Source organism: Mobula birostris, chromosome 8, assembly GCF_030028105.1.
Source record: "Mobula birostris isolate sMobBir1 chromosome 8, sMobBir1.hap1, whole genome shotgun sequence".
NCBI lineage: Eukaryota > Metazoa > Chordata > Chondrichthyes > Myliobatiformes > Myliobatidae > Mobula > Mobula birostris.
In genome coordinates, this window is record NC_092377.1 from 62,558,487 (window position 1) to 62,581,111 (window position 22,625).

The following is a 22,625-nucleotide window of genomic DNA, read 5'->3' on the forward strand; positions in this document are numbered from 1 at the left end:
AAGTTTCAGTCAGAAGAAAGGACAACGAGGCAAGGAAGAGAACCTTGATGTCGAAAGATGATAGATTTAGTTAAGAAGAAAAAGGAAAAATTTGTAGAGCTTCGGAAGCTAGAATCAAACACAGCCCTAATTTTATCTCCAACTTTTCTAGCTCTTGTTTGTTGATCCGAAACAAGTTTTCAGTCTCTTGACATTTTTGTTGCCCCTTTTCTGTGTACAATATTGATTTGCTGGATGGAGTCTTGTCCAAGTACAATGACAGCAAACAAAATAATGACAGTCAAAATTTGTCCAAACTACAAATGTGTCCATATGATTCTTGGCATAAAGGAATACAAAATCCTTAAGGAATGCAAGGTATCCTACAGAAATGGACAGTAATGGAACTCCCAAGAGAATACTCAATACAAATAATTGTAATTCAGTGATTTGAGATGCATAGAAGACAAAGGAAAATTAAACATATTGGTTTTTAATAGATGACATGCCATTCATTCTTGCTGTTCTTAATAAATCAGTTAAGTTAGTCCTGTTGAAACGTTCTTTCTGATATACCCAGAAAAAAATTCAGGAGGATACTATTTGATGCATCCTGTTTGGTATTGTGAGCTTAGACTGGGTCCATTTAAATAGGTAATTCTGAAATGAATATATGTACAGTTCAGATTGGCAACAACATCACCTCCACAATTTCCATTCAAGGCTGTGTGCTTACCCCCCTGATCTACTCACTTTATATTTATGACTGGGAGGCTAAGTACAGCTCCAATGCCATATTTAACTTTGCTGATGAAATCACTGTATTAGGCTGAATCAAAGGCAGTGATGAATCAGTGTATAGGAGGGAGATTGAAAATCTGACTGAGTGGTACCACAACTACAACCTCTTACTCAGTGTCAGCAAGACTAAGGGACTGATTAATGACTTCAGGAGAAGGAAACCGGTCCATAAGTCAGTTCTCATTGGGGAATCAGAAGTGAAAAGGGTCAGCAGCTTTAAATTCATTGGTGTTTTCACTTTTGAGGATTTGTCCTGGGCTCAGCGAGTAAGTGCAATTACAAAGAAAGCACAGCTGTGCCTCTACTTCCTTAGGTGTTTGCAAAGATTCGGCATGACATCTAAAACTTCGACAAACTTCTATAGATGTGTGGTGAAGCAAATATTGACTGATTGCATTACGGCCTGGTATTTAAACACCAATGCCTTGAATGGAAAATCCTACAAAAAGTAGTGGATATAGCCCAGTCCATCACAGGTAAAGCACTCCCCAGCAATGAACACATCTACACTGTGCTGTCTCAGAAAAGCAGCATCCATCATCAGGGATCCCCAACCCCCAAGACATGTTCGCTTCTTGCTGCTGCCATCAAGAAGGTACAGGAGCCTTAGGACCCACTCTACCAATTTCAGGAAGAGTTACTGTCCCTCAACCATCAGGCTCTTGAACCAGTGGGTTCATTCACCCCATTACTGAACTGTTCCCACAACCTATGGGTTCACTTTCAAGGACTCTTCATCTCATGGTCTTGATATTTATTGCTCATTTATTTATTATTATTTCTTTTTTTAATTTTGTATTTGCAGTTTGTTGTGTTTAGCACATAGGTTGTTTGTCTGTCCTGCTGGGCGGTCCTTCATTGATTCTATTTTGTTTCTTGGGTTTACAGATTATGCCTGCAAGAAAACGAATCTAAGGGTTGTATATACTTTGAAAATAAATTTACTATGAACTTTGAATAAAGACTCTGTTGACACTGAAAACATTTTATATATGTCTGTAATGATAAGGGAGAGATTGGGAATCAGGGAGATTGTATTGTAATACAAATCACAGCGGAGGAGACACTTGTTTTATTCTGAAACCTGCCATATATTGAAACCTCATCCTATATCAATTCTAACTTATGTAATTTAAGTACATTTTATCGTCACTTTAGATTTACATATGTGTGGCGGCTCGCCCATGCAGCAAGTGAACCTGCTCCAGCAGTCGCCGGTGAGCCCGCAGCCAGTGACAACCGAGAGGACTCTGAGTGCAGGGCAGACCTCGGCCCGGAAGCCGACGTCGCTTCTGCCCTGCAAAGAGCGGGGGTTGCTGGGAGCGGGTTACTTAAGTATGCGCCGATTCAAACAGTAAACAGTTCAACCCGACCCTGCTCGAGTCAGTGTATTGTTTTCACTCGCTGCGTATCAGCTCGACTATATATGCTTATATTTATTAGTTAAAATACAAAATTACATCGATAACATGATGGCATTTATTTTTCTCAATACATTAAGAAACACTTGTGCAAATTTCATATTTTTTCATGAACTGCAAAGTATCCATTTTGAGATTTCACAGAGATTCCCACCTGCTTTAAGAAAACCACTATCATCCCAGTACCTATTAAAAAATAAGGAAATGTGTCTTAATTGCTATCAGTCAGTGCCTCTGACATCCACCATCATTAAGTACTCCAGAGGATGATCATGTCACATATTAACTCCAGCTTCCAGCCAACCTCAGTACACTGCAACCTGGCTATCACTGAAACAGGTCTATGTAGGTATCATCTCCCAAGCCTATAATTCCAAGCAAACTCATCTCCAAACTACTAGACCGGACTCAACACCTCCTTCAACTTCCTGCCCAACAGAACACAATCAGTAAGAATAGGCCGTTATTCTCAACACTAATGCTCCACAAGGATACATCCTCAGTCACTACCTTATTCCCTATACATTCATGACTGTGGCCAGATTCTGCTCCAATTCTCTCTACAAGTTTACAAATGATATCACCATAGTGGGCCATATCTTAACAATGAGTCAGAATACAGGAAGGAGATAAAGAGCCTCGTAACATCGTGTCACACAACTAGCCTTCCTTCAAGGTCAGCAAAACAAAAGAGCTTGACATTGACTGAAGGAGTATGGGCAGTGCACATACCCCTGCCTCCATTGGTGGTGCTGAAGTCAAGAGATTTAAAAGCTTTAAATTCTTAGGAATGAACATCATCGATAGCCTATGCTGGTCGAAACATGTAGATAGCACAACCATGAAAGTTCATCTACATCTCCACTTCGTCAGAAACATGAAGAAAGTTGGCATGTCCCCTTTGTCCCTCACCAATTTTTATCAATGCAGCATACTGTAAATTCCGGTGTATTAGCCGAGAATTTGGCTCTAAATTTTGGTCCTAAAATTAAGAGGTCGGCTTACACTAGGGGTCTCCAACCTTTTTTGCACTGTGGACCAATTTAATATTGACAATATTCTTGCAAACCAGCCAACGGAAAGGGGGGGGGGGGCTCAAATAGGGTTGCCAACTTTCTCACTCCCAAATAAGGGACAAAAGTAGCAGTCAAATATGGGACACTTGTGTTTATCCCAAGAAGGACTACCGTGACCATGAAGCCTTGCGCGGGCACCTGTGTGCGCATGCGTGTACGTGCCGATTTTTTTTTTCTACAAATCGGTTTTGGCTTAATCTTCCTGATTCTGTTAAGTGAAACTACACTGTACATACATTATTTCTACTTTACATAGGCTGTGTATTTATCATATCATTCCTGCTTTTACTATATGTTAGTGTTATTTTAGGTTTTATGTGTTATTTGGTAGGTTATTTCAAGTTCAACAGTGCATGGCAGGGAATGAGGAAAGGTGCAGCTGACTCATATCGTTTCATATCGCCAAATCATATTGTTTCCTCGCGGCCCGGTAGCACATGCTTTGCGGCCCGGTGGTTGGGAACCACTGGCTTATTCAGAGGGTGCCAACTTTGGAAAAACGAATACACGGAAGACAGGTCGTACTTATTGGCTGTTTTTAAGTCAAATACAAAAGAAAGTACAAACGCTTATGAAATCTACACAAAAGATCTACAAAACACATTCTGTTTCTCAATTTACTTGTACACACTTGTCATCAAACGTTCAGCTTGAAACTCTCACACTCTTCATTATCTGACTCTCCGAAAATTGCATCCCATTCTTCGGCAGTCACCATATCATCATAAGGATTGCCAATTTCTGGACGTCGATGCTATACCTCTTTAACCCACTTTAAACAACCTGCTTCATCCATCCAGCCACGTTCTTGAATGTAAACAACACCACCACATGGGAATTTTTCTTTCTTTGGGAATGTTATCCTCTTAAAAATCACCATCAGTGGTAGTTTGGTCCCATCAGCCATACATGTTAACATGTTAACACGACAGTAAAATGTTGCTTCTCGTGTCCAGTTGTTTTGACAAGGACTGTTTTCTCCCCCCTTCTGATTGACAGTGCGGCTGTTAGCAAAATCAAAGAACATTGGTGTCTCATCCACATTACCAATCAGTGAGAGCGGGTAAGGATGTGCCTTTCGATGCTTGATTACAAATGATTGGAAGGCCGTAATGTTATTCTCAAGGTCGCTCAGCAACTTCTGAGCAATCTTTGCTTTTTGTCTCAACACAAGATCACGTCTATTCATAAATTGGGTGCACCAACTTCGCATAGATTTAATATTTTCGCTGACCTAACGGTGTTTTTCGGCCCATTTCAACGCTTGAACTCGAATCATTTCTCTGGTAACAATGTATCCAGACGATCGCTGGTGATTCACCCACTCTAAAACTTTTTCTTCCAGTTCTGGCCACTGGTATGTTTTCCCACGGTTTGCACATTTCGTCTTTGGCATTTCCCTCAGCCTTTCTCCACTTTCTTACTTGTTTCTCGTTTAAACTAAACTTCTTAGCAGCTGCAGAATTATTCTTTCCTTTAGCAAAATCAACAACCTTCAGCTTGAAGCCAGCATCATATCACATTCGTTTTAATCTTTTGTACATGGTGGTCACAAGCTCAATACTGAGTACACGTACTGATCCCGCCACCCCGTGTTATGTTTTAATGAGATTACATTGGGCGCTAAATGGTTTCACGGGGGTTACATTTCAGAGGATTCTTTACCATTGGGAACCTAATCCAAAACTTCGTTCCCTGATTTATTTATTAAGAATTCGCTTATAACGCTCTACAATGTGTAGGCCTATTTTCTTAGCAGGTACTGGTTCACAAAATTTCCAGGATCTGGATCCAGCAAAGCTGAGTACCGGCATGTGAGATCTTGTGATCTTTTCTCAAATCAAAAACCTCTACAAAAGGGGTAACATGAAAAAGTCACTTTTTTAACCTTGAAAATGGGGGGGGGGGGGGGGGGAAGGGGCTTGTACTCCACGTAGGCTTATACACCAGAATTTACGGTAATCAAACCACCCACCCCCCCCACCCATCTCAGATATTCTCTCTTCTACCATTGGATAGAAGATATAAAAAAGCTTGAACGAAGGAATCATTAGGCTCGGGGCAACTTCTTTCCCACTGTTAAGACTATTAAACAATTCCCTAGTACAATGAGATACACTCTTGACCTCATAATTTGCCTCATTATTACTTCGCACCTTATTGTCTTCTTGCACTGCACTTTCTCTATAAAAGTAATATTTCATTCTGCACTCTATCAATGTTTTACCTTGTTCTACCCCAACAAAATGTTGTAATTGATCTGTATAAACTGCATGTAAGACATGAATTTAGAAGATTGAGGGAGGATCTGATTGAAACGTATAAAATCCTAAAGGGATTGGACAGGCTAGATGCAGGAAGATTGTTCCCGATGTTAGGGAAGTCCAGAACGAGGGGCCACAGTTTGAGGATAGAGGGGAAGCCTTTTAGGACCGAGATTAGGAAAAACTTCTTCACACAGAGAGTGGTGAATCTGTGGAATTCTCTGCCACAGGAAACAGTTGAGGCCAGTTCATTGGCTATATTTAAGAGGGAGTTAGATGTGGCCCTTGTGGCTACGGGGATCAGGGAGTATGGAGGGAAGGCTGGGGTGGGGTTCTGAGTTGGATGATCAGCCATGATCATAATAAATGGCGGTGCAGGCTCGAAGGGCCGAATGGCCTACTCCTGCACCTATTTTCTATGTTTCACTGTATCTCAGTACATGTGGCAGTAATAAACCAATTTAACAAATGCTGAGCATGAAAGTACACAATGAATAAAAGTTAACCAATTTAATGTACCTCTGTCATCAGAATCAGACCCCGATTGAAAACAACTAACAATCTATCTTCATCTGTCTCCAAGAGAATTCTGAAGGCACTGTAATAACAAAATGGTGAAATAAGGCATATTAACAAAATGAGGTACTTTGATGGAATAACACAATCCACTAATGATTAATGCCAATTATATACATTTTCATCATCTCTGATTGCTTGTTTTTGTCAGCATTCCTATTTGTTGCAATTACCAGAAAAATCTAACAAATATAGGTATAATAATCACTATCCTATTTCCCTCACAATTACATACATCTTTCAACCTATAATTCATCAAAACTAATCATTTAAAATGGCACAAATTTTAAATATATTACAAAGAACATGGATTGATTAATGGCTTTTTAATTCATTAAGATATTATTTTGAGTTGTTAATGAAAATATAACCAATGCATTATATATGGGTTTGGAACTTCTACTGCATGGTACAAATTTATTACACACTGCTGAATCCAGTCTTTAAGATCTCCACAGCAATGCACTTCCAGAAGTTAGAACTAGGTTCCCCTAGCTTAGGAGGCACATACTTTAGAGGCCATAGATAAGTATTCATATTAAAATGGGACCAATGTTTGTTCTCAATTACTGATGGTAAAATGTATTGTTCAGTTCAGGCCCCTAAATTATAGAGTCTAAATCACCCTACAGAATCAGCTACAGGGTTCCTTCACCTTGACTGCTACCAAGGAGTCTGACATGTTCTTCCAGCTGGATGACTTTAAGTTTTGTTAATTATCACTTTGTTATCTCCAGCACCGTTATTCTCTGGCCCCCATGATTGTTACTTTGAGTCCACCTTCTCCCTTGCCTGGCACTCTATACTAACCTACCACATCCCCTCTCCCAATTATGAAATAGTGCTATCTGAAGATCTTGGTGCATGTCGACACACCCACTAGCCACACAAACCCTAACACTATTTTCGACTATACTTCTCCCCTCTTTTTTAACTTGTACTAACATTATGTTTATTTTAACCTATTTACCATGTAAATTATGCATAACTTATGCCAACACTGGTCTATGTAACTTACATTTGTAATATACCACGCTGCTGTTTCAAAAAGCAATCTATTGTGTCACATACATATACCATGGATATATATGCCATTGACAATAAACTTGAAGTATTGAAACATATCAGGAAACTTGTACCCATATAAGTACTATTTGTTTATTAGAGGAAATGCAATAGCACATACAGGTAACTTGCTCTTCAGAAGCAAAGTTAGGGCAAATAGGTATGCTTCTACTAGAAGGTTTAACAAATTGAGAGGGGTCTTAAACAAGTTGTTAGAACAGACAAGCTGCTGGTGGATGAAACTAAATATAACATGTTATAAAATTTGGGAAGAAAAGAAATGCTGTGCACTCATGGAAACTTGCAAAACAGAGACCCTCTTAGATGTTCAAGTATAGTGGAAATGAATTAAAATAAGCAACCAATTTGCTGTCAATAATTCTGTACCCCAGCCAAATTGAATTTCATATCAAAATTCCAAGTAAGTAAAGTGAATGCACAGATACATAAGGGAATACAAAAAGACATTAACCACTTTGGATCTTATAAATGTGACATTCATTTATCAGATGAAGATACATTCAGACTCCACATAACACTACCCCACATCGCACTGATTCCTTATATTGCGGTTATTCTATTCTATATTGAACTTCTTAAAAATGACAAAAATTCATTCTAAACAACACTTAAAACTTCTCAAGAGCAGCCACCATTACAGTAAACATTCAATCAGTCACTAAGAGAGCTTTACATACGCTCTGAGCCACTCACAGCCAATCACGTATTAGTTCATGCTCTGCTTCCCACGTGCGTGTAAACATTCTTGCTCCTTCGCCAATTTATTCCATTTTTTTCACCTATAATATCTGGAAAACAGCCTGCAACTTCCAGTGAGGGCAGTACATCCAAGATGTCCAGGAAAAACATTAGCATAGATGTGAAACTGCAAGCCATACAGCGTTTGGAAGCTGGTGAGCATCAGGTCGATGTTGGCGTCTCTTTGAAATTGGCTATATCGACAATCAAAACAATTATGAAAAATGCAGACAAGATAAAATCTTCTGCAACGATTACCTCAAAGTTATCATCAACAAAGGTGAATCGTTCAAGGAGGCATTTGCTTTAAAAAAAATGGGATAGTAGACTAAATATATGGGTGGATGACCAAACACAATGAAACATGCCCCTAAGCCAACTGATAATAATGGAAAAGGCAACAAGCATCTTCAATCATATTCAAGAAGAAGAAGAAGGTATGTTGGTAACATTCACAGCCAGCAGAGATTGGTTTGATTGATTTAAACAGTGCAGTAACCCCCAGAGCACATAGGTATCTCTGGTGAAGCGACTAGTGGAGATCGCAAGGCAGCTCAGGAAGTTCCTGCAACACTGAAGCCCATAATCAAAAAGAACGATCATCCTCCCAAGCTCGTCTTCAACGTGGATGAAACAGGCCTATTTTGGAAAAGACTGCCTTCTCATACTTTCAGCTCCCAAGAAGAGAAACATGGATCTGAGTTCAAGGCTGTAAAGAACCGGTTAACTCTCTTGCTAGGAGGCAATATTTCAGGTGACTTTAAGTTAAAGGACAAACAAGAGAAAAACTGCAGACACTGTAAATTCAAGCAACACACACAAAATACTGGAGGAACTCAGCAGGCAGGCAGCATCTGTGGAAAAGAATCTAGACGACGTTTCAGGCAGAGACCCTTCAGCAGGACTGGAGAAAAAAAAAGATGAGGGGTACAGTTAAAAGGCAGAGGGAGGAGAGGGAGAAACACAAGGTGATAGGTGAAACTGGGAGGGGGAAGTATGAAGTAAAGTACTCAGGTTGGACGAACAATATCTTATATTCTGTCTGGGTAGCCTCAAGCTTGATAGCATGAAAATCGATTTCTCAAACTTCCAGTAATGACCCCCTTCCCCCCTCTTCTTCACCATTTCCCATCCCCATTTCCCTCTCTCACCTCATCTTCTTGCTTGCCCATCGCCTCCCAAAAGGCTCCTCCCCCTTCATTTTCTTCCATGGCCTTCTGTCCTCTCCTGTCAGACTCCCCCCTTCACCAGCCCGAAATCTCTTTCACCAATCAACTTCCCAGCTCTTTACTTCACCCCTCCCTCTCCCAATTTTACCTACCTTGTGCTTCTCCCTCCCCTCCCCCTTTTAACTCTACCCCTCATCTTTATCTCCCCAGTCCTGCTGAAGGGTCTCAAGCAAAAACATCAAATGTACTCCTTTCCATAGATGCTGCCTGGCCTGCTGAGTTCCTTCAAGCATTTTGTGCACGTTGGTTCAAGTTAAAGCCGATGATTGTGTATCACTCTGAAACACCACAAGCAACAAAAAGCATTTTAAAGTCAAGTTTACCAGTGATTTGGAAATCAAATAAGAAAGCCTGCATGATGTTTGATGTTTTCCAAAACTGGTTTGTTTCACATTTTTGTCCATAAAAGAAGCAGTATTATGAGGAAGATGACCTTGAACCTCAAGCATTGTTGGCGTTTGATAATGCCGCAGGCCACCCTGAGAATCTTGACATGCTTCAGAGCTGCATTCCTGCAGAAGTGGTTTACCTTCCACCCAACACGACATTATTACTCCAACCAGTGGATTAAGGAGTAATATCGAATTTTAAAGCCTACTACCTTCGTTGCACATTCAAGCAACTTGTAGAGAAAACAAAAGGACAAGACAAACAATTCATCAGGCAATTTTGGAAAAACTACAACATCATGAAAGCTGTAGACAATATCAGAGCAGCCTAGGATGAAGTAACTTCAAACTGCATGAATGGAGCAAGGAAGAAGCCATGGCCAGAAGCACGCAACGACATCCAAGGCTTTTAGGCAGAATCAGTCATCCGAAATATCACTAAACTGGCCAATGAAGCAAGATTAGAGGATGTTAATGATGGTGATGTTGAAGAGATACTGCATTCTCATGAGGAGAGCCTTAATAACGAAGAGCTTCAAGAATTGGAAGAGTAACGTATCCTGGGTAAATCTGAGGACACAGATGGAAAAGAGGAAACACCAGCCAGAAACCTCACCACAAAATTTCTCAGCATTAGCACTACCACGATCACACAAGTCATGGACCAACTTGTCAATAAATACTCTGACTGGCAGTGAAGCAATAATGCAAAGAGAAGTGTTCTCAACATGATTTCCTGCAACTGAGAACTGCTTCCCGAGAGAAAACTTAATAAAAGGGAGTCAAATCTCGACGCCTAATTGAAGAAGCCAAAGTAAAAGGAGGACCCACAGCCCGGTCCTCCTCTAAGATGTAAAGATGTAACCACCACCCACTTCCCTCCGCTGCCTGCTGCGATGTGTTGCTGCTCCACTGATGTACAGGTTAGGCCTGTTTGCGCATTTGTAACTCCACGAATTACTGTGTGTATATAAAACAATACATCATATATCTCAGGTTTGATTTTTTTTAAAAATCAGGCATTCATGTCCATTTGCGAAATGTTATAATGACCCCAACATAGTGCTGATTTACATAGCGCTCCACCGCCGACGAATGTATCCTCAACCTTAAGTGGAATCTGAGTGTATCATGATACGTTTCTAAAAACCATTAATGCAGAAATTTGCCCATTCACCAACCAATTTGGAGGGTAATATTTATTGGAATTTATTGCAAGAGAGATGGAGTACAAAACAGTGAAAAGAAAATTTATGTTTGATCGTACCAAGTTCATCCTGGAGGAAGCAACAGTGCCTGTGCCTCTGGCACAGAGTCTGGCCCTGTGGCTCAGAAGGGTAGGGAAAGGAAGAGGATGGCAGCAGTAATAGGGGGCTCTGTAGTTAAGGGGTCAGACAGGCGATTCTGTGGATGCAGGAAAGAGACACAGATGGTAGTTTGCCTCCCAGGTGCCAGGGTCTGGGATGTTTCTGATCGCGTCCACGATATCCTGAAGTGAGAAGGAGAACAGGCAGAGGTTGTGGTACATATTGGTACTAATGACATCGGTTGGAAAAGGGAGGAGGTCCTCAAAACAGACAACAGGGAGTTAGGAAGGAAGTTGAGAAGCAGGACCTCAAAGGTACTAATCTCGGGATTACTGCCTGTGCCTCGTGACAGTGAGTACAAGATGGAGGATAAATGCATGGTTGAGGGATTGGAGCAGGGGCAGGGATTCAGATTCCTGGATCACTGGGATCACTTTTGGGGCTGGCATGACCTGTACAAAAAGGATGGGTTGCACTTGAATCCAAGGGGAACTGATATCCTGTCAGGGAGGTTTGCTAAGGCTGCTGGGGAGAGTTTAAACTAGAATTGCTGGGGGGTGGGAAGAGACAAAGGAAGGGGCAGTTGGCTCACAAATAGAGAAAGCTTGTAGACAGTGCGAGAGGGAGGATAAGCAGGTGATAGAGAAGGGATGCGCTCCGACCGATGGTTTGAGATGTGTCTATTTTAATGTAAGCGTGGATCAGTACCTGGAGCTATGATGTTGTGGCCATTACAGAGACTTGGATGGCTCAGGGTAACGAATGGTTACTTCGAGTGCAAGGCTTTAGGTGTTTCAGAAAGGACAGGGAGGGAGGCAAATGAGGTGGGGGCATGGCACTGCTAATCAGAGATAGTGTCACGGCTGCAGAAAAGGGGAAGTCACCGAGGGATTGTCTACTGAATCTCTGTGGGTGGAAGTTAGGAACAGACAGGGGTGTTTTAACTCTACGGGGTGTTTTTTTTTATGTAGACCACCCAATAGTAATAGGGACATCGAGGAGCAGACAGGGAGACAGATTCTGGAAAGGTGTAATAATATCAGGGTTATCGTGGTGGGAGATTTTAATTTCCCAAATATTGATTGGCATCTCCCTAAAGCAAAGGGTTTAGATGGGGTGGAGTCTGTTAGGTGTGTTCAGGAAGGTTTCTTGACACAATATGTAAATAAGTCTACAAGAGGAGAGACTGTACTTGATTTGGTATTGGGAAATGAACTTGGTCAGGTGTCAGGTCTCTCAGTGGGAGAGCATTTTGGACATAGTGATCACAATTCTATCTCCTTTTCCATAGCATTGGAGAGGGACAGGAACAGACAAGTTAGGAAAGCGTCTAATTGGAGTAAGGGGAAATATGAGGCTATCAGGCAGGAATTTGGAAGCACAATTTGGGAAATGTATGGCAGAAATGTGGCAAATGTTCAGGGGATATTTGCGTGGCGTTCTGCATAGGTACATTCCAATGAGACAGGGAAAGGATGGGAGGATACAGGAACTGTGGTGTACAAAGGCTGTTGTAAATCTAGTCAAGAAAAGCTTACGAAAGGTTCAAAAAACTAGGTAATGATAGAGATCTAGAAGATTATAAGGCTCACAGGAAAGAGCTTAAGAATGAAATTAGGAGAGCCAGAAGGTGCTATGAGAGGGCCTTGGCAGGCAGGATTAAGGAAAACCCCAAGGCATTCTACAAGTATGTGAAGAGCAAGAGGATAAGATGGTGAGAGAATAGGACCAATGAAGTGTGACAGTGGAAAAGTGTGCATGGAACCGGAGGAAGTAGCAGAGGTACTTAATGAATACTTTGCTTCAGTATTCACTACAGAAAAGGATCTTGGCAATTGTAGGGATAACCTACAGTGGACTGAAAAGCTTGAGCATATAGACATTAAGAAAGAGGATGTGCTGGAGCTTTTGGAAAGCATCAAGTTGGATAAGTCACCGAGACCAGATGAGATATACCCCAGGCTACTGTGGGAGGTGAGGGAGGAGATTGCTCAGCCTCTGGCGATGATCTTTGCATCATCAATGGAGTCAGGAGAGGTTCCAGAGGATTGGAGGGTTCCAGATATTGTTCCCTTATTCAAAAAAGGGAGTAGAGACAGCCCAGGAAATTATAGACCAGCGAGTCTTACTTCAGTGGTTGGTAAATTAATGGAGAAGATCCTGAGAGGCAGGATTTATGAACATTTGGAGAGGCATAATATGATTAGAAATAGTCAGAATGGCTTTGTCAAAGGCAGGTCGTGCCTGACAAGCCTGATTGAATTTTTTGAAGATGTGATTAAACACACTGATGAAGGTAGAGCAGTAGATGTAGTGTATATGGATTTCAGCAAGACATTTGATAAGGTACCCCATGCAAGGCTTATTGAGAAAGTAAGGAGGCATGGGATCCAAAGGGACCTTGCTTTGTGGATCCATAATTGGCTTGCCCACAGAAGGCAAAGAGTGGTCGTAGACAGGTCATATTCTGTATGGAGGTCAGTGACTGGTGGCATGACTCAGGGATCCGTTCTGGGACCCCTTCTCTTCGTGATTTTTATAAATGACCTGGATGGATGGATGGGTTAATAAATTTGCTGATGACACAAAGGTTCAGGGTGTTGTGGATAGTGTGGAGGGCTGCCAGAGGGTACAATGGGACATCGATAGGATGCAAAACTGGGCTGAGAAGCGGCAGATGGAGTTCAACCCAGATGAGTGCGAGGTGGTTCATTTTGGTAGGTCAAACATGATGGCAGAATAGAGTATTAATGGTAAGACTCTTGGCAGTGTGGAGGATCAAAGGGATCTTGGGGTCCTAGCCCACAGGACACTCAAAGCTGCTACGCGTTTGACTCTGTGGTTCAGAAGGCATACAGTGCATTGGCCTTCATCAATTGTGGTATTGAGTTTAGAAGCTGAGAGGTAATGTTGCAGCTATTTTGGACCCTAGTCAGACCCCACTTGGAGTACTGTGCTCAGTTCTGGTCACCTCACTGCAGGAAGGATGTGGAAGCCATAGAAAGGGTGCAGAGGAGATTTACAAGGATGTTGCCTGGATTGGGGAACCTGCCTTATGAGAATAGGTTGAGTGAACTTGGCCTTTTCTCCTTGGAGCGACGGAGGATGAGAGGTGACCTGATAGAGGTGTATAAGATGATAAGAGGCATGGATTGTGTGGGTAGTCAGAGGCTTTTTCCCAGGGCTGAAATGGCTAACAGTAGAGGGCACAGTTTTAAGGTGCTTGGAAGTATGTACAGAGGAGATGTCAGGGGTAAATTTTTTATGCAGAGAGCGATGAGTATGGAATGGGCTGCCGGCAATGGTGGTGGAGGCGGACACGATAGGGTCTTTCAAGAGACTCCTGGACAGGTGCATGGAGCTTAGAAAAATAGAGGGCTATGGGTAACCCGAGGTAATTTCTAAAATAAGTACGTGTTCAGCACAGCATTGTGGACCAAAGGGCCTGTATTATGCTGCAGGTTTTCTATGTTTCATCCCAAGAACTCGGATTAAGAAAGTGAAAGTGCATGAACAATAGGTGAACTTCTTGGGCTTTCTAAGATCAGGGGAAGACATTTCCATTCTATACCTGTAATTTTAGTTTAGGCTCTTCTTGTTTCTAAAACCACTCACTATAACAAAGGATAGTAATGGAATTTTAGATTCACATTTGGTTACCTCATTTTGCAACTCCCTGGATTACAGGTTCTTCAGATTTTGAATGCCTAACTGATGTACAAATCATATTGTTGAGCAAGGATTCAGGAGGTTGGGGGCTTAAATACAAGAATGATCCCAAGAATGAAAGGTTTACCAAATAGGTCTGTGTTCAATAGTGTTAAAAAGATAACGGGGGAATCTCACTGGAACCTACTGAATACTCAAAGGCTTTGATAGAGTGGACGTACAGAGGATGCTTGCTATTGCAGTAGAGTCAAGGATCTGAGGGCACAGATTCAGAATAAAGGGACGTCCCTTCAAAACTGATGTGAAGAGGAATTCCTTCAGCCAAAAGGTGAAGAATGTGTTGAATTCATTCCCAAAGTAGTCTGTGGAGACCAAGTCATTGGGTGTATATATGGCAGTGCCTAATTAGTAATGGGGCTGGAAAAAAAAATTAGCTATGATTGAATAGCAGAGCAGATTCAATGGGCTGAATGGCCTAATTTGCTGTATCTTATGATTGGCTTTTGCTGTGGGCATCTTCTGTCATGTGGGAATTTGGTTCACAACAATATTATTGTACCTACAGAGAAATCTGAATAAATGGTCTGGTTTACCTACATATTCTCCTTGCTCGGCTTATGCTGTTATTTAATTACATTGCTGAACTGCTACATTTCCGATTTGCAAACCGTTCAGGTTATGAGCAGTTCTCAGGAATGGAATACCATCGTAACTTGGGGAGGACATATATAGAGGCAGCATAGATTTTAATTGCCAACTACTGGAAAAATACATTCATAAAATTAACCAAATACATAATAGGCTGGATCTACAAGATAATGTGCTTGCCTTTCAGAATACACAAAAGAAATAAATTTCATTAGGTTATGGTCAAACTTTCAATTTTACTTTCAGTCTGATTCCCAGAGATATAATCAATCATTTCTCATTTAATCAAATATTTTTCAAATCTAAACCCATTATATGGAGTGCATTTAAATAATTATTAATATTACTTGCTTTCATTACCTAATAAGTGTAGTCCAGCATGAGCGCCCATCCAGACATCGCAAATAGCAGCTAATGGTGGTTTTTTTGAATTGTTTAATGTCTTCCAGTTCCTCTTCTCTCATATCTGGTCTCTGAGCTACAAATAGCTGCATAAGATTGAATAGTTCTTCTACAGCCTGTGTAATAAATAAAGAATAATTTAGTACAGGAATGGGGCAATTTCAACAATAAAAATTATTTATAATTCAGCTCAACAAATTTGCTTTACACTGCATTGGCTGTGATCAGTGAGTTATATGAAATGACTAATTCCTATTAAAATATTTTTGTGGTTTTTACTACAGTAAGGGACAAGCCTAAGATATACTAATTACTTACTGAGCTTTCATGTTTATTATTCATCTTTACTGCTAACTTTATGCTGCTGTCCAACTAAATCCCTTATATTAATAACCTATTTTTTTTAAAGTAAACTTGGTACACTTGAGAAAACGTTATTGAGAATGGTAAAGTATATCTGTGAACAACTGCTTCCAATTAATCTGTGAGTCAATAACCTTAAAAAAAACACAAAAAGAAATTAATTCCAGCAAAAGGCATGCCAGCAATCGAGCAGTTATGCATTTTCCAAATTGCATAAACCTATTCAATAATGTCTAATGAAAGTCGGATGGCGTGAAATTTGGTATGTTCATATCTGCATGCTAAAATCATGAATTAAAAAGCTAACTTTTCTCAGGATAACTACAGCTGGTTAACTGGCATGCTTAAAAGTAAAGGAACCAAAACTATCATCTCAGAATCACTATCTGTAGTTACTGACTTACCAGAGGGTATCAACGAGATTCACAAAAAAATGGAGAGCAACTTTATACATAACAGTATAAATGTATATGTGTATACACATACTCAGGAGAAATTGCTTTAAAACATTTAATTGTAAAAGGTATTAGAAATAAAAGATTTGAACTTTACCCATGAGGAACATAGAATCTTACTTATAAATTAAAAAATATCTATTTAGATTTTAATAATCAGTTAAAAAACATTTTGCTGGAGGGCCTATCACTGCGAAACAAGGATTAAGGTAGTTTAAGAGACATCATGTTTCAATGGTTGGAAGAGACAGAACAAAGATTGGTAGAGTATACAACTGAAGCAAGCTAAGTTTCATATTTCGCCGCGAGAAAAAAGGAGTATGCATACTTCAGTATATTGTTTTGTCTTGCCTTTTGCTAGCTTTGGCCTATCTGTTGCCAAAATCCTAATCCACCACTAGTCTTGACTGTTCCCATAAATCAGATTCAGTTTCCTGCTTTCCACAGTTTAAAAACTGCTAAAGCTTGCTGTCAACATCTTAACCTAAATCGAATCTACTCATCACCTGAGCTAATGACAATTTAACTTTCAGCCAACTAGGCTCCATGCAAAGGTTTCTCCCAATGCAGAATTCGCTGCCTCTTTTTAAGCTTCCAGAACTGGACCAAACATTTGCTGATTCATTCTTCATTTAAGTCTACGTTAGGTTTTACCCAAATAGCACTTCTCTCAAGGACAGTGCAATAATTTTCTCCATAAGCATTACATAAATATAAGTTCGGGAAGCAAAGCAACTTTTACTCTCTAGTTAACTTTATTATAACTGATTAACAAAAAAAACGTTGAAAATGGATGCCAGAAATGAGAAGTTCTGTTTCATTCAACAACAATGAAAACCCTGCCTTGAGAGTACAATGATCTAAACAATGGCAATGGTAATTATGACCAACATCAAAACTAAAGGTCACATCAATAGCCAAGGTACAAGATTTGATGTTCGGCAGTTTGTTCTAGATGCCATCCCAGCAGATTAGGTTATGCAATATTTAGTTAACATGCAGTAAAGTTCAATCTGGCTAAAAACCATTAAATAAATAGCTATACTTACCCCTGGATATTGGCTTGCATGAGGTGTAAGATTTTTGAATGCCCACTGAATATTCTGATGAGAAGCTAACTGCCGTGTGAAAGCAGGGGATTGTTCACAGCACAGGCGCAAAATCCCATAATATGCAGGAAGCATCCCACGGTTAAACAGAACAACGTCTTGGTCATCGTGATCAGCCAAAATGTAATTAAAAGCAATGTTTTTTGTCACAACGGGATTCTGTACAATGAAGCGCACATTTTCTGGGCAGTCTACACACACATTATACCAGAAAATGAGCAAAGCCTGCTTATTGTGGTTTGTTGCAATAGCAGGTTCAGACAACTTAGGCTGGAAGAGATTCCACAGGTCCATAAAATAACTAGAGAACATCAATTTCTCAGTCTTTGAGACCAAACAATAGGTCATGAAGCTGAAATAAGGTACTAATTTTGTGGTGCCATGAACAGCAGCATCAACATACAGCTTGGCTCTTGAAAGCAGTCCCAAGAGAACATTGTACACCTGATGAAGAACAACAGTTGTGTCTGGACTAAGAGGCAAATCACGTGTAGGATTGTGCAAGGAACGTGTAGATCGGAACATTTGACGGAACGAATTACTTGGAATGAGTGAAACCAAGAGGTAAGCTGCAGCTGTAGGAATAAATAAAATTAAAATCAATTCAAAAGATCACTATATCCAATCATTTATCATTCCAGAGCTCCTGATTCAAAGCCCAGTATTCTGAACACAGGTTACATACACGCAACGTAAGTAACGCCTGAACATACAGATAAGCATCTGGGAGAATAGTAGCATTGCTTTGCTGGCTGCTGTGGGGCTATAGGCATCTTCTGCTACATGGGAACATGGTCCGGCAGGCAAAATGGAATGGAACTCTGCCAGTAAGTGAGGAGGACCTGTACAAAATTCAGAATGAACACAGTGCAACCAATATTTTATGGTATTTTTTTCAGCAAAGTACAAGGGAGTTTAAAGATGCATAGGGTAAGATAAACATTCATTTACTTTAATGACTTTAGCAATATGGACTTACAGCTATTTTATTCGCTTGTAGATAAAAGATCATGATTATAAGTCTTAAAAATTTTATGGCCAACATATTCATAAAAGTAAAAACAGAAAATGTGGAAGTAACTAACACAACAGGCAGCATTAGCATTAATCAAAAGATCAATGACCTGACATGCTAAAAATATTCAATGCTCTACAAATTCTCATTGACTTACTGAGTTTTCCAGTATTTTTCTACTTTACCTCAGATATGCAGGTTTTGTGTTTCGGTTTGAGCTCAATGTATATATTTAATTAGAACTGTCACTTAATCCAGTAATACTAAAATCAAGTCACTCAAAAATAAATAATTTCCAATTGAACAAGAATTAGAATAAATAAGTTGATTCTGAGATGGTTCTGTCTCATTTGGTAGGGACAATTAGATCAACCTGTCAACATTCACATAATATATAAAATATGTATAAAAATCAGAAATTCTTCTATCTCTCTTGATCTTACCCCAAATTTTTACAGTATTACCATCTTTTTTACCTTTTGCAATGCTGATAAATCTGACTGGAGGTAACTTACACGTTCTGACTCGAGGATAGTTGTGTGCCAGCAAAAAACGCTCCACCCAGTTCTCCATGTTTTGAAGTACCCAGCTGTGAGCAAGCTTATTGCGAGGTGTTTGCATAGCTAACCAGTCTAAGCATTGAGAAGGGTTGTATTCAATAACCTAATCAAAAACAAGAAGTCTGACATTATTATAATAGCATACACTACAATTCAAAATTTCCCATAAAAATACAAGTCTGTTTCCATTTTAATTTTGATTAATACACTGTGTCCAACTAATTTCCAAATGAAATAAACTGATATATACTTACATCTGAAGTAATTATTTTAGATAGAAGCATGGACTTGCTGTGGATATCAAATTCAAAACATGCATACCACTAAAGCCAACTATCATGGGAGTATGGCTGCAATTTTATACAGCAGCTAATACCCCTTGGATATTAACAACTCCATCTTCGTTTCAGCTTGGCCCTTTTAGCTTGTATGCTTCATTCTACATGCAACATCCCCTGATGTTTCTAACTCAGAACCCAACTATTAATATCTCACTACTTGCCTGTACAAGAGATCAAATTCAACCCATCCCGTAATTTAAAGAGATACCACAAGAGAGGACTCTGGAGGAACTATTAAATTAGGGATTTAATAAATTTACTAATAATGCTAGTAACACACCGGCGATTTTGCAAGTACACAGGCCCATGGATAGCACATCAGTAGATAAGGTGAACTTGGTGTATTCTTAAATGTAGTTATAAATTCATAAATCTATGGATTATATTTTCCCATCAAAGTAAATTCTATATTTTTAAATCATTGTTTGTGAAAGCCAATGAATTCGTAATTTTACCATGTTGAAAATTTATGCATACCTCCCAAATTCTCTGAAGAATATAAGAAGCAAATGGAGGCATTCCAGGTGGTCCACCAGCAAATTCCATCAACATGGATAACAGTTTAAAGAAAGGCTGTGCAGCCTAGAAATAATATAAAGCATGAGCATGATTTTTAGCTTAAATATGTGAGACTGGTACTAGCACGAGGTTATGATTTTATTTGATTTAACATTAAATGCTGTTCAACAGAGTCACAGGAAGTATCAGCAGTGTGGATGAAATGCACTTTGCAGTAACAAAGCAATAGGATGAGATGGAAAACCTAAACAAAAATTTTAGGCCTTCTACAAAGTTTTATCAATCAAAGAAGTAAGTTTGGACAGGAAATTAATTTCAGTATACCTTCAATACACAGTACCTACAACACTTAACAGTGTGTTCAAAAGCCAAACACTTCTCATAGAAGTCACAGAGAAACACATCATTCAACCCAACTCATCCATGCAATTAAGTTGCCCACCTGAGCTGGTCTTACTTGCCTACATTGGGCTCTAGGTCTCTAAACTTTTTCTATCCTCATAGCTATCTAAATGCCTTATAAATGCAGTAATTGTACCTGCCTTCACCACTTCCCCTAGCAGCCTGTTCCACATACCCATGCAAAAAATTTGTCCCTCACAACCCCCTTTAAAATTTCCCCTCTCACCTTAAAACAATGCCCTCTTGGTTAGACTCCCTTACCCTGGGGGGGAAAAAAACTGCAACCATTCACTTGATCTGCCTTCATGATTTTATATACCTCTATGAGGTCATTGCCTCACACTGGAGAATTGTCTCACAGGCCCCTAGCCTGTCCTGGGTGGATTGCATTATTTATCTAGATATACTTTATACCCGCCTTTCAGAAATTAAGCAATGAGCCATGTAATTGACTAAAAGTCAATTTCTAATCCATCTTGGGTTATGAGATGTTGGTTCCAGTGGAGAAGACCTCAAATAAAAATCCCTGAGTAAGTGCAAGTGATTTTTGACAAGTTCTTTGTCATTATCTAATAACAGCTAATAGAAATGTGCTTGTGGGTGTCAGATGCAATCAAGATCAAGCCTAAGTATAGTTATATTGTTACATTATGAATTAGTAGTCTACTAACAGAAGCCTCAAACAAAATTAATGCCTATTTGGGCAAATGGACAAGGTACAAAACATGGATGGCATTCTGTGGTCTCATTGTGACAAGCACTGAAACCTGGTAGAAGAAAGAACTGTGGAACAACATTAGTAAGAAATAAAAAGAATCTAACTAAAAGTATAATGCTGTATTCAGTACTGATGTTCAAAAGAAAATAAAATCTGAAACATGTGTTGGTATTTTTTCTTGTTAAAATGAAGACAAAACAATATAATTAACATACCTCAGGAGTCAGCTTTGCTATCGATGTGAACAGCATAGAAACGATCTAAGTACACAAACAAAGCCATATTTAAAAATATTTGCTATTTCTCTCTACCTCAGCATCCATGAAAATGTAAAATGTTGCTACTGAATTATAACTACACAAGAACCGCGTACATGTTCTGCAAGTCGATTATTGTAGCGGCAGAGGCTGAAGATCAAATTACAGGTCTGTCTAATGTTGATTCCATCACGAATATGTTGAAACAAAAATGGGAAACCCTGAAAAAGAAAATAAATCCATAAATACTAGAAATGTTAACAAGCTACTTCATTATTCAAGTATTTTCAATAATGTCATTCTGAAATACTACCGACATAAAAGCACAGAAAATATATGTCCCAAATCAAATGCCTTTCACTGAAATAGCAAACTTCCAAGTCAAGTTCGGAAATGCAACATAAATATTAACTACTCTCAGCTGTCTTAGTAGTCCTAGGGAAATGTAATTTTCATTAATTAACATATATCAACAAGTTTGCTTTTCACCACATATTGTTGCACTATTATTCATTTTATTTAAGCACAGTTAGTGCAGAAATTATAAACCATCGTAATCTAGTAGGTTCATTAAAATACCACTGTAAATTGCCAGAATACAATAAAGTGTGAAGATAGAGATCTCTGTCTTTCCTTATTTTGTAAATAAGAACTTTTAGGTCAGAAGATACTTTCTTGTCATATACGTTACTCATTAGTAATAATGCAATCTATTTACATACTGTACATTTATGTCAGAAACCTTAAGAAACTTGGGCACTTATTCTAAAAATGATAAGAAATGCATGAGATCATTACATCATTAATGAATTACAATGTGTTTGAAAATCTATGTGTCAAGACCAATATTTCTGATTCAACAATTAAAACTATTACTAATTAAGAATTGGAAATGCAATTTAGATTCACTCTTTAACAAGACAAATATTTTAAATTGCCATGGCCAAAAAATAATGTTGGTCTATAAAGTCAAGCATTTCTGAAAGAGAAAAGAAATATATATCACCAGTTCTACGTCTACTGACGATACCTTGCCTCCTGTCAAGGCAGCCATATCATTCTGTGACAAAGTCAGATGCCTATTAAAAAATGTGAAAAGGGCAACCATTAATACTGAGTCCTGAACATCAAGACTAGAATTCAATGCAATATACAAATAAAAAGATATAGCATTTTAGAAATAAAGTTCAACTAACTTTAATATATACTGTCAAATTTAAACAATTCCATAAACAAACAAAATAACGATTTATGTTTCATAGAAAAAAGGGCTATACATTTCGATTTGGATTTCTTCTAGA

The 22,625-nt window shown here is 39.2% G+C and overlaps 1 protein-coding gene across 10 annotated transcripts in view; it reads right to left on the minus strand.

The window, feature by feature from the left end:
* Positions 1-22,625, minus strand: part of usp34 (ubiquitin specific peptidase 34) — a 298,533-nt gene that overhangs the window by 35,060 nt on the left and 240,848 nt on the right. For 6 of the 10 annotated variants that reach the window (XM_072265294.1, XM_072265289.1, XM_072265293.1 and 3 more), the window contains 8 exons: positions 22,331-22,403; positions 21,441-21,545; positions 21,283-21,327; positions 19,906-20,010; positions 19,043-19,190; positions 17,453-18,087; positions 15,544-15,701; positions 6,061-6,139 (listed from right to left, as the gene is read on the minus strand). In XM_072265294.1, coding sequence (XP_072121395.1) covers positions 6,061-6,139; positions 15,544-15,701; positions 17,453-18,087; positions 19,043-19,190; positions 19,906-20,010; positions 21,283-21,327; positions 21,441-21,545; positions 22,331-22,403 — 1,348 coding nt within the window. The remainder of the gene's footprint in view (positions 1-6,060; positions 6,140-15,543; positions 15,702-17,452; positions 18,088-19,042; positions 19,191-19,905; positions 20,011-21,282; positions 21,328-21,440; positions 21,546-22,330; positions 22,404-22,625) is intronic. The other 4 variants (XM_072265297.1, XM_072265296.1, XM_072265292.1 and 1 more) reach the window with 1 other exon arrangement.